Here is a 12,031-nt window from a genome sequence, read left to right on the forward strand (position 1 = left end):
CTTCGATGCTGCATCTGTCCCCCGCTGGCTCTAAGACTGAGAACTGAGTGACCAAAGACCGCTGAGCTCCGTGAGCAGAGAGCTGGTGACTGTCAGTCACCGCTGTCTGCTCATCCACCCCCCACCCCCCCACTCACTGGAGCGCTGGGCTGTTGAGGGGCAGGAGCGGCTAGCTCAGGGTTTCGGCCAGCTTGCTGATAGGCTGAGCCAGGTGCCGGTCCAGGGTTGTGGGCGGATCCCAACTTTATTGATGCAATGTTGCCCAAGCCTGGACCGGCTCTGTGATGTCAGCCGACAGCTGGCTTCAGCTCACTGTTAGCTGAAAACGGGTCACAGGATTGCAGAATGGACTGCACTCCTGTAATCCCTAGGAGAAGTACAGTAAAATCAGTCTTTATATTCAGTAAAACATGCTTGTTATACTCACTGTGAAACCTAAGGGGTTAATCCTTTGAATTGTGTAAAAAGGCTGCTTGATATTGTATGCACAGATCCTCCTCTTCCACTGACTCTAGAACATGTCTGGATAAGACAGAGCCTTTGGAGTCAGGCATGTTCAGTTTAGTGTGTTGCGCTAGAGAGTTTTTTTTTTTTTTTTCTTGGGAGGGTGCATGTGATCACCACAGAGCCAATTAATACTGTCCATTCAGAGGATCAGGGGTCAGGGATCCTAATAGAACAGCCTAAAGCAGTATGAAAAATCCTCCTACAAGCTTCACCAGGAACTTATAGCAGTCACAGGGTTGCTGTTTACTGCTGATGAGAAAAGGTATTTAGCAGCTTATATTTACTAAAATAATTGCATTTCCATGTTCTGTGTACTGTGGGAGACGAATACAACGAATGCAGGGTCCTGGGTTTTCTGAACACTTTAGTTTTGTAAAGTTATCAAATCTAGGAGAGTTGTGCTAAGGTGTCATTTGATTTACTTGTGTTAATTTTTTCTGTTTTTTTGTACAGACAAACATGAAGCAAAGCTGAAAGGTGTAATCTATTTCCAGGCAATAGAGGAAGTGTACTATGATCACCTGAGGAATGCAGCAAAGGTGAGATTATATTATAATGAGGGGAACTAATCCAAATTGTATCAGCCACAATATGGAGCAGTTGTGCATGGCAACCAATCAGCGTCCACCTTTCATTTTCAAAGCTTAACTAAACAAGCTGAAGATGGAAGCTGATTGGCTGACATGCACAGCTTTTCCAGATTCTGTCTGCTACAATTTTGATAAATGTTCCTCAAGGAGTTTGGTGGGCCATAGTATGCCAGTTCTTATGCCAAGAGCAGTGGGCAGTAAAAGATATGACAAATTTCAAATTTATTGCTGGAACAAGTATGGCCAACCCTTAACCACCCATGTTTTTTTCTCCTTTCATTAACGTGTAGTACTGTATATCTTCTTTCCAATAATTGTTATTTTCTCTTTTGTTCATTGATGGTCACAGCTCCTGATCTTCTTAACTATTGGGTTATACTGCCCCCTACAGGAGTAGGACACTAGGCAGAAAAAAAGCCTGGCTACGCCTAAGGGCAGTCAGGGGGGTGCTATAGGTACTCTTTTTTTTTTTTCTGCCTAGTCAGGAGTAAAGACCTAGTCCCTTGCTGGGATCTCTGGCAAATTTGCGCAGACCTCAGCTCCGCGATAGGTCAGCAGCGACATAGCCCCAGCAGACGACGGCTGGCCAGCGAGTTAAACGCATCGCAAGGTCACATACAACCAGGTCTCTGCCCGAGTCGCAGTGTTCCTCCTGGCCGACAGCCCCCCCCATTTGGCGAGGGGTTCTCTCTAGGGTGGTGCCCGCCTGGTTCCTGGTATGGTGAGTAGCTGTCCCCCCTCTCCCCCTGGAGGGTTTTAGGGTGGACGTGGGCCCCTCCATGGGACAGTCAGACCCCTGGGTTCCCCTCCTTCCTATCAGGCACCCCCCCTCATCTGTTCCCTCCTCAACCCCCCTCCACTTATGCTGGGGCTGTGTTGGTGGTCTGGTCCAACTCCTGGGGTGGGGGCAGGGCACTATGCTGGTGATGGGGGCAGAGGGGGGTGCTCCGCTGGCGACCGGATGTTGAGTTGTGCGGGGGGGGGCGGTTATACCTTGTTGGGCCCCTGCCAGGGCCCTCTGTATGGCCCGGGCCTGTCCTTAAGGCCTAGGGATCCCTTCAGGGTCCTCGGGAGCCTTGGGGTGCCGCCATTTTGTTGGCGGCCTTGTTAATGTAGTCTAGCGGCCATTTTGCTGTGGTTTGCCATAGAAAACAGCGGCAGCCAGGTCTGTGGAGCCTGCTGGGTGGTGTTTTCGGTGGTGGGAGCCCCTCCTCATCCCCTGGTGCTGACTCCTGGATCGTTTAATTTCCTGATCGTCGCTGGTGGCTGCTGGGTGGTGAGTCTGGTGGGGTCCTCTCCCTTTCTGCTGAGGATCGATTGGCGCTCTGTGACTGGCAACCGGGTGGGCTGCCAGAGCAGTTGGGGTTGTCCCTTAGCAGTGTTTTGCACTTTTTTGTGGGGCCCCTCTGGTGACTCATTAAGACTTTGGAGCACATCTCCCTACCTGATCCCCTTTCTGAGGCTCTGGTGCTCTCCGGGTCCCATCCATCCATCGCTGCACTAACGGCGGTCCTGGAGTTCTTTGTGTTCCGGGTGGAGGTTCCTTTTGGGCGACAGGCTGGCAAAAAGCACCCCTGCCTCATCAGATCCTGAATCTTATTCGGCTGCCGCCGACGTGGGTCAACCCGTTGGGTCTGCAACCACGTGCCCTGAATCCTTAGATAGTGAGGAGGATTCCTCCACTTCTGCAACCGCATACGAAAAGGCGCTGGTGGACGCACTGATTGTAGTTGTGCGTGAGACCTTAAAGATGGAGGATGCAGCTGCAACTGTGGCGCAGGTTCTTTTTTGGCACTCACAAGCCTTTCAGAGTGGAAAAGGTGTTCTCTTTCCCCTCCTATTTTGACTAAATTTTCACTAAAGAGTGGGGGCGACCAAAGCCTTCCCTTGGGGTACCTAAGCGATTTTGCTAGGTGATACCCCTATGAGGAGTCCCTTCTTAAGAAGTGGACTGTTCCACCGGTGGTGGACCCTCCGGTTTCTAGATTAAACAAGGCAACCATGATTCCGGTTTGAGTCCCCAGGCTTTAAGGACTGGGCTGACAGGAAGGCGGAGGCTATGGCCCGCAATATGTACACCCTGGCTGGTTCAAAACTGAGGCTGATATTCACCATTGCCCTGGTGTCGCAGACTCTGACCTAATGGGCTAGGCTTTTGAACCGTGACCTGGAGAGGGAGTAGCTCCCCCTGCCTTTGCTGAGCTGGTGGACCAGCTGGTCCAGGGGCTGCAGTTTATCTGTGATGCCTCTTTGGATGTGGCTCCCTTAGTGGCTCGGCTCTCTGTTTCGGCAGTGGTTCTTCAGCATGTCTTTTGGCTAAAATGCTGGTCTTCTGACCAGACTTCTAAGAAGGCCTTGACTGATCTTCCCTTTTCAAGATCGTCTGTTTGGAGCTACCCTGGATGACATCATTAAAGGTCTCACAGGGGGAAAGAGTACCTTTCTTCTGCAGGCTACTAAGGGCAAGCACCCTCATCTTATACGTGGGTCCTCCTTCTCGGCTCATAAGAAGTTTTTTCGTTCCTCAGGGTCGACTGACAAGGGATTGGAGCCCTTCTGGGCCTCCTCTGAAGGATCCAAACGAACTTGGTCTGGCAAGTCAAGAGTGGGCTTCTCCAGACCCGCAGACGAGGCCCATTCAGCATGAAGGTGCGCCCTTACCCATATCTGGGGTGGGGGGGGTTGTCTTCGCTGGTTCCCGGACCTGTGGACTCCCCTGGTACAAGACAAGTGGGTCCTGATAAACCTGTTTACAGTCCCCAGGAAGGAAGTCAAGGTGAGTCCAATTCTGGACCTCAAGGTACTGAACTGCTTTGTGCAGGTGCAGAAGTTCAGAATGGAGTCTATTCGCACAGTGGATTTTCTTGCCTCCATCTACATCAAGGACACTTACCTTCACATTCCAATAAGTGTCGGTCTCCAGCGCTTCCTCCGCTTTGCAGTGGCAGAGGAGCATTATCAGTTTGTGGCGCTTACCCTTTGGTGTCACCTCTGCTCCTCGGGTGTTCACTAAAGTGTTGGCCCCGGTGCTAGCATTTTTACGCCAATGGGGATCGCGGTACTGGACTACTTGGACGACCCCCTTCTGCGAGTGGCCTCTCCTACTGCTCTGGTGGAAATCCTAGAAATAACCAAACGAGCTTGAGGGAGTTTGGCTGGATTCTGAATTTTCAGAAGTCTGCTTTGGTTCCGTCCACAAAGCTGGACTATCTGGGTCTGACTCTTGACTTGGCCTTAGCCAGAGTGCTCCTTCCTGTGGAAAAAATCCAGAAACTGCAGGCTGAAATTCATCTCCTACTGTCCAGCAGATGGTCATCCCTCTGGACTTGCATGTGGTTGCTGGGCCTGATGGTGTCTACCTTCGAGGTGGTTCAGTTTGCACAGTTTCATACAAGGTCCCTGCAAAGGTAGATTCTGGCTAAATGGGACAAGAATCCGCAGTCTCTGGACTTCCAGATCCGGCTGAGCCGGGAAACGAAAGAGTCCCTGATATGGTAGCTTCGTGCTTCGGCTGGGAAAGTCCTTCCTCCTCTTGTATTGGACAGTGGTCACCACGGATGCCAGCCTGTCCAGCTGGGGAGGCGTCCTCTGCAAAAATTCTGCTCATGGGATCTGGACACTGGTGGAGTCCAGACTACTGATCAATGTCCTGGAACTATGAGCGATCAGACTGTGCCTGGAACATTGGATGGATCGTCTTCAGGGATGTCCAGTGCTCATTCAATCGGACAATGCCACAGCCATGGCTTATGTCAATCACCAGGGGGGCACAAGAAGTGTCCTGGCAGCTCTGGAGGTAGCCGGCATTCTAAAGGTGGGCAGAACGGTTCGTTCCAGCCCTCTCCACCGTACACTTTCCCAGGGTGGAAAACTGGCAGGCGGACTACCTAAGTCAGCAGACGTTGGACCAAGGGGAGTGGTCCCTTTATCCGGAGGTGTTTCATCAGTTGTGTCTCCGGTGTGGCATCCCCGAGGTGGATCCGTTGGCATCCCGGCTCAACAGACAGGTGCAGAGGTTTTTTGTCTCAGTCTCGGGATCCTCTGTCGGATGCCACAGGTGCGCTGGTGGCCCCGTGGGGTCAGTATCGTCTAATTTACGTCTTCCCTCCTCTCAAGCTCCTGCCAAGAGTTCTATGACCCAGGCAGAAGGAATTCTGGTCATCTTAGTGGCCCCACCAGGCTTGGTACGCCGATCTGGTGCGGCTGGTCGCCGACGTCCCTTGGAAGCTTCCTCTGAAGGAGGATCTGCTATCTCAAGGACCAATCTTCCATCCTGCTTTACAGTCGCTGGCTTTGACGAATTGGCTGTTAAATGCCAGGTGCTGATGGATAGAGGTTTGTCTGAGTCGGTGATTCCAACACTGTTAAAAGCTAGGAAATCTACTTCTAGGAAGGTCTACCATCATACGTGGAAGATGTACATTGCGTGATGTGAGTCTCTTGGGGTTCATCTTCGCTTTTTTTTTTTTGGTGGCTCGGATCTTGACCTTCTTTCAACGGGGGGTTGAGCAGAAACTGGCCTTGAGTACTATCAAGGGTCAGGTGTCGGCCTTAGCAGTCTTCTTTCAATGGCCCTTGGCCACATACTCCCTGGTGTATACTTTTCTTCAGGGAGTTACGCGCCCTTGACCCCTCCAGTGCGGTCTCTGTTGCCTCAATTTGGTGCTCTGTCCTCCATTTTGAGAATCTTTGGGAGATTCCCCTGCTTACGCTGTCCTAGAAGGTAAGGTAGCCTTTTTGGTGGCTTTCACCTCTGCGGGCAAGGTGTCGGAATTGGCGGCGTTATCCTGTCGTTCACCTTACTTGGTGGTTCACAGTGATAAGGGGGTTCTTCGCATCTATCTGTCATTTCTTCCTCATGCTGTCTCTGATTTTCATTTGAATGAAGACATTGTGTTGCCTTCCCTGTCCCAGTTCAAAACATCTGAAGGAAATTGCTTTGCATGCCTTGGATGTGATCCGGGCAATTAGGGTGTACCTGGCAGCTACGGAGTCCTTTTAGGAAGTCAGACTCACTATTTGTGCTCACGGGTGGGCCTCGTTAAGGGTTGTCCGGTTCCTCTGCGACCATTTCCAGATGGATCAGACAGACCGTGATTCAGGCCTATTCCATCAGGGGTCAGGTTCCTCCTTTCCCTATCAAGGAACACTCTACTCGGGCGGTGAGTGCCTCCTGGGCCTTCTGTCATCAGGTGTCAGTGACGCAGGTTTGCAAGGCGGCCACCTGGTTGTCAGTGCACACTTTCACAAAGTTCTATAAAGTGGATGTGTTGGCATCTGTGGATGCTTCCTTTGGCCGCAAAGTTTTGCAGGCTGCTGTTTAGAGGACCTGGTCCTCTTTCAGGGTGTATTGTTCTTTTCAGGTGGGCCCCAGTTGTTTTGGTTAAGCTCCTATTGCCTGATTGGCTACTGTGTAGCCTTGGGTATTTTTTGCTGTTCCCACCCCTCACAGTTAACACTGCTTTTGGGACATCCCAATGGTTAAGAAGATCAGGAGCTGTGTCCGTCAATGAACGAAAGAGAAAATGGGATTTTTGACTTACCGTAAAATCCATTTCCCTGATGTTCATTGAAGGACACAGCACCCACCCCTCTGTGGAGTTGTAATTCTTCTGACACTGCTTGTAACCAAACTGAGTACCTATAGCAGACAGAGAGAGTATACCCCCTGGGACTGCCCATAGGCATAGCCAGACTTTTTTTCTCCCTAGTGTTCTACTCCTGTAGGGGGCAGTATAACCCAATGGTTAAAAAGATCAGGAGCTGTGTCCGTCAATGAACATCAGAGAAATTGTCAAGTCGGTAAGTCAAAAATCCAATTTTTTCCAAGATTAACCTGCAGTACATCTTACTATCCTTTTTAGTCTTAGTCAACTGTTTTTTTTTTTCCCCACAGAAAGGAATATTTAACCTCAGTCTGGCTTCTGTATGTACACTGCACGCAAAACTGCTCTCCAAATTTGTTCTTCTTATCCCTTTTTAAATTAATAATGTAGAAATAACACATTGGAGTTCATTGATGTTTTATGTACTTTTAAAGCTAACGAGGACATATTTATGCAGCATTTAAGTACTTTGAAAAGTGATTAAACAACATTCTTGTTTTGGTGTGTTACAATTAACCGCATGTTTAATTTCTAAATAACATTGATTGTTAACAACAATAAAGTGGTCTTGTTGTTACGCACAAGTAAACTTGAAATGTCTTAATACTTAAATATAAAGGGAAACTACAGTGCATTTAAAGAGTGAAAACATTTTGATGTATTATTGTATTATTTGCCTATTTATCGACTTGGAAATCCTTAGGGTATGAATAACTTCTGTTTTGTTATGACAATAAAAGACCAGTTTATGGAAGCACCAACTAGAAATGACAAAATACATAGGTAGAAAGGATCTAGACCAGATGGCTTCCACCCACAAGTCCTCAGAACACTCTGCTCAGTTATTTCTAGTTTACATTTTAGGGAATATGGAAAATAATAATATAACTAATGAGTTCTGAAGGTCAGATGTAATCAGACACTTTTTTTGATGAGGAAAATTGCAATAACTTGGACAGATGGGTGGCTGTGGTCGTAGATTTTAGACTTTGCTAAAACCTTAGACATAGTTGCAAACTCCATGTCGTAACCCCTTCAGTTCCAGCATGTTTCTTTCCACAAAATGGAAAAAAATTAGATCACCTTAGGGTGTCTACTTTTCAAAAAGAGTTCTTTTTTTTTTTTTTTTTTTTTGGGAGGGGTGCACTGTCCTTAAATTTTAGAAAGTAAGTGGGAGTTTTTTTGTTTTGTTTTTTTGATTACATATTCTAAAGATATATAAAAAAGAAACAGTGGTTATTAAATATACCACCAAACTAAAGTTCTGTCTGCCTCAAGAAATGCTATAGAATGCATTTTGGGTGTTGCTTGATGAAGTAAGTGTCAGTCAAAGTATTATAGCACTGAAAAATGTTAATGAAACGGTAATACAGGCTGGTACTCAAATGGTTAAAGTGTTTGTATTCTATGCATTAAGGTGAAAAACTGTCTGTGCTCCCGCTGCTGTCAATCAAATCCTGTGACACTGGAGCAGTGGGGGGGGGGGGGGGGGGGGAGCCCACAGGGGAAAGCGATTTTCTGTGGGGGCACTCGATGAGGAGGAGGAGCCTGAAGCGCCGGCAGGGGGGACCCCAGAAGAAGAGGATTGGGGCTGCTCTGTGCAAAACCATTGCACAGAGCAGGTAAGTATAGACATGTTTTGTTATTTTAAAGGTCTACAACCACTTTAGGTAAGACAATGCACTTCCATTGGTTTGTCCTAACCCAGTTCTTTCATGTTGGAGTTGTCCTAAATTCTTTGGATGATGTAATTAGGGCAGTTATGGTATACTTGAATTGAATCTGGGTCTCATAAGTCAGACTCTGTTCCTTGTTGCAGTGAGCCAACGTAAGGTCCTTGCAGCGTAGCGCAGTGCAGCGCAAATGCATTCTGGGATTTCTATCAACAGTCAATCGATTCGATTCATACATTCCCCCAATTTTTATTTTTTTTTTTCTTTCACATTTTTTTTTTTGATTTCTTAACCTGTCATATAACAGATATATGGGATCTACATCGAAAAATAGAAAACATACGCATTGGGCCTTAATATTTTTTTATATTAAAAAGTTTTCTCCTAGAGGTTTGATTGACATTTCTTTGAAGTCCTCAAAACTAATTTGGAGGGATGCACCGAAATGAAAATTTTGGGCCGAAACTGAAAATGCAGGATGCCCTTGGCCGAAAACCGAAACCGAAAATGACTTTTTCCCCCAAATAATTTTAAATTAGATAGAACAGGGGCATAGACCAAAAACAGGCAGCGACGTACACCTGTCGCTGTCACCCTGTCACAGTATATGTACTGTGACGGGTTGGCAAGTGGTTAATTTAATTACCAATGGTATTTGTATTATGCAGCATGAGGGGGTTAATATATTGTCACTGCTGCATTAGCGACCAACCAGTGGCAGTTAATTAACCTCTTTGTGCTGCATTAGTGCAACCAGTATCAGTGTTAATTAACACTGGTTGCACTGATACTGGTTGCACTAATGCAGCACAAAGGGGTTAATTAACTGCCACTGGTTGGTCACTAATGCAGCAGTGACCAGCAGAGACAATACATTAACCCCCTCATGCTGCATATTACTAATACCAATGGTAAGCTGCCTCAGCTCCCCCCCATCCTCAGCATCCCTCTCCTACTCACTCAGCTCCTCCGGTGTCCATTATTCAAAAGAAGCGCCTCCCGGTGATGTCACTACTACTACGATCTGTGCATGAATGGAGTGACACTCCGGGCGGGGGGAGCGGCCGCTAATAACTATAACTATGTGAGAGCTTCACTTCCCTGTCAGAAGAGATACCCGCATGACAGGGAAGTGAAGCTCTCACATAGTTATAGTTATTAGCGGCCGCTCCCCCCGCCCGGAGTGTCAGTTCATTCATGGACATCGTGCCGCTGACAGGGAAGTGAAGTCAAGGGCTCACATAGTTATATCTATTAGCGGCCGCTCGCCCGCCCTCCCGCCCGTTCTGTTACTTCATTCATGCACAGATTGCAGTAGTAGGGACATCATTGAGAGGCGGGCTGCCGGCCAGAGGCGCTTCTTTTCAAACCTGCGCTGCGCCCTCCTCCTTCCTCACGGCGGCCATTAATTTCGGCATTTTTAACCCATTTTCGGCCAAAATGGGATAGGCCCATTTTCGGCCGAAAATTTTGGTGGCCGAAATTTCGGTGCATCCCTACTATTTTGGCTTAACAAATATTCTTCTGTACTTAGCAACCTGTTTTGTTGCATAGTTCTGTTGGGATTTTTAATATGCTCATATTTAGAAAATAGGTGGGAGACTAAGGTAGACTAGCCCCTTAGAGATCTATAGGGCTGTAATGTGCCTGTGCGGCCAGGAGAGAGGGACTTGTGGTGTTGGGTGTAAGTAAACAATGGATGCCATGGCAAGATGGATCTTGGTATGTACTGTATATATCTGTGGAGGGGGAGGGTGGGATCGTTTGACTCAGGGAAAAGGATAACTGCACTTTGTTTTGAAGTGTACTTATCCTTTGTCTAGTTGAAAAACTCTGCGGTGCACCTTCCCAAGCTTGTGCTTTATTTTGCTTAATGGTTAATCCAGCCAAGGTCAACCACAGGTTGTCTTCTGAAAAGCTCGACCTCTTTCTAGATATTTTTCCTGATCTGAGTAGAGGCAGATTTCCCCCCCCCCCCCCCCAGCCTATATACATAGCTGGTTGCTTTTTTTCTGTAAGCTCATCTGGGAATAAAACATATTTGATTATCTATTTAATGTTGTCGTTACTATCAAGCTGCTCATGTTTTCCTTCTATTTTTGACTTTTCTGTACAAATATAGAACTGTCTATGAGGGGCCCCATAGGCATGAAATAATATTACATTGGGGAAATTTACTATTGTGTCAGAGGCAAACCTATCTTCCAGTGCAGTGCTTTGTCCTTGAGCAGCCAATTATGGGGTCCTAGCAAATACCAACTTCAACCATCTCACAGCTTTCTCCCTCCCTGAAATTTCATATCCGTTTTTCAGTTGGAGATAGACGTCTATACCTTCTGTCTTTTTGTAGTTAATCCACATTATTTATAATTTGGAAATTTTTTTTTTTTGCTTTCAGTGATACATTGTGAATTTTTTTTTTTATATTATTGTGTAAATTTTTGTTATGCTATTAAGATAATCTCAAGTTGGGTTAGTGCACACAAGTAATGATGCCATTTTAACCCATTTTAACCCATTTTGTAATTGTAAAAATGACATTTCACACATTTGTTTGAGTGTTTAACATTCACCTAATAAAGTCACATGTCCTCCTAGAACATCAAACATATTTGTTTGGACTTGAGGATTAGTGCCGGTTCACACTAGGGCGACCTGTGAGGCGACCTGGTTGCCTCACAGGTCGCCGCAGGTCGCCTCCCATAGGGAAGCTGCGGACCCGTTCTAATAGGAGCGACACAAGTCGCTCCGACCTAGAAAAAGGGTCCGGAGCTTCTTTGGGGCGACCCGGAGGCGACCGCCATAGACTTCAATGTTATGAAGTCCGTGGCGGCCGCTCCGAGGTCGCGGTGCGAAGTAGCGTCGCTGAAATGTGAATCGGCGCTTAATGGACAGAAGGGTCATTTGTGTGTTTAGATTTTCTTTTTCTTAATTGAATAATTCCCAATGCTGGAGCATTGTATTACATTGTACTACAGTGTGGTCGTATTGAATGCTCTGTAGTAGGGTTGCTCCAGCAATAACAACCTCCGGGAACCCCAGCAGCTACTGACACCATGGTCCCTCTTAAAATGACACTGGAACCAACAAATTTATTTCCAGCATCATTTAAAACAAGACTTGGAACACAAATTATAAAGAAAAAGCAGCGAGTAGGCATTGCATGATGATGGGCTACTTTACCCACAAGTAGGTTGTTCTGGTGTGCTTTTAATTGTTTGCATTTAGCACCAGAAAGACAAAGCCTGTACAACAGGACCCCAGGTAACATTCTGTATTCGTTTTTTTGGGGTGCCTAATTTATTAGATTTGGCACTTACATCAACTAAGACCAAGGAGCCCATTTAAAAAAAACTAGCAGTATGGCCATAATGCAGCCATACCACTGCTTTAAAGGGAAAAAAAACTGAACATTAATAAAGAGCAGGCATGTGCTTAAAAAAAAAAAAGTGCATTGCACTCCTTTGGTTCCGGGGCCCAAAGTGTGCAGTATGATTTAATGGATTTTGCAATAAAAAAAGACAGAAGGTGAGCCTGGTCACATGACTGGCTCTCCAGCAATCGAGTTCTCTCTGCTGTGTTAAGCAGAGAGAACTCCAATACCTGCCTCGGGCTTAATTTATGAATTGCCTTAGCCTGCATTTTATGAATGGGC

General features: G+C 46.8%; 1 protein-coding gene across 12 annotated transcripts in view; it reads left to right on the forward strand.

The window, feature by feature from the left end:
* Nucleotides 1-12,031, forward strand: part of PHLDB1 (pleckstrin homology like domain family B member 1) — a 190,443-nt gene that overhangs the window by 174,779 nt on the left and 3,633 nt on the right. For 10 of the 12 annotated variants that reach the window (XM_082273468.1, XM_082273464.1, XM_082273463.1 and 7 more), the window contains 2 exons: nucleotides 961-1,046; nucleotides 6,994-7,023. In XM_082273468.1, coding sequence (XP_082129594.1) covers nucleotides 961-1,046; nucleotides 6,994-7,023 — 116 coding nt within the window. The remainder of the gene's footprint in view (nucleotides 1-960; nucleotides 1,047-6,993; nucleotides 7,024-12,031) is intronic. The other 2 variants (XM_082273466.1, XM_082273461.1) reach the window with 1 other exon arrangement.

Source organism: Pelophylax lessonae (assembly GCF_965119305.1).
Source record: "Pelophylax lessonae genome assembly, chromosome: 12".
Taxonomy (NCBI): Eukaryota; Metazoa; Chordata; class Amphibia; order Anura; family Ranidae; genus Pelophylax; species Pelophylax lessonae.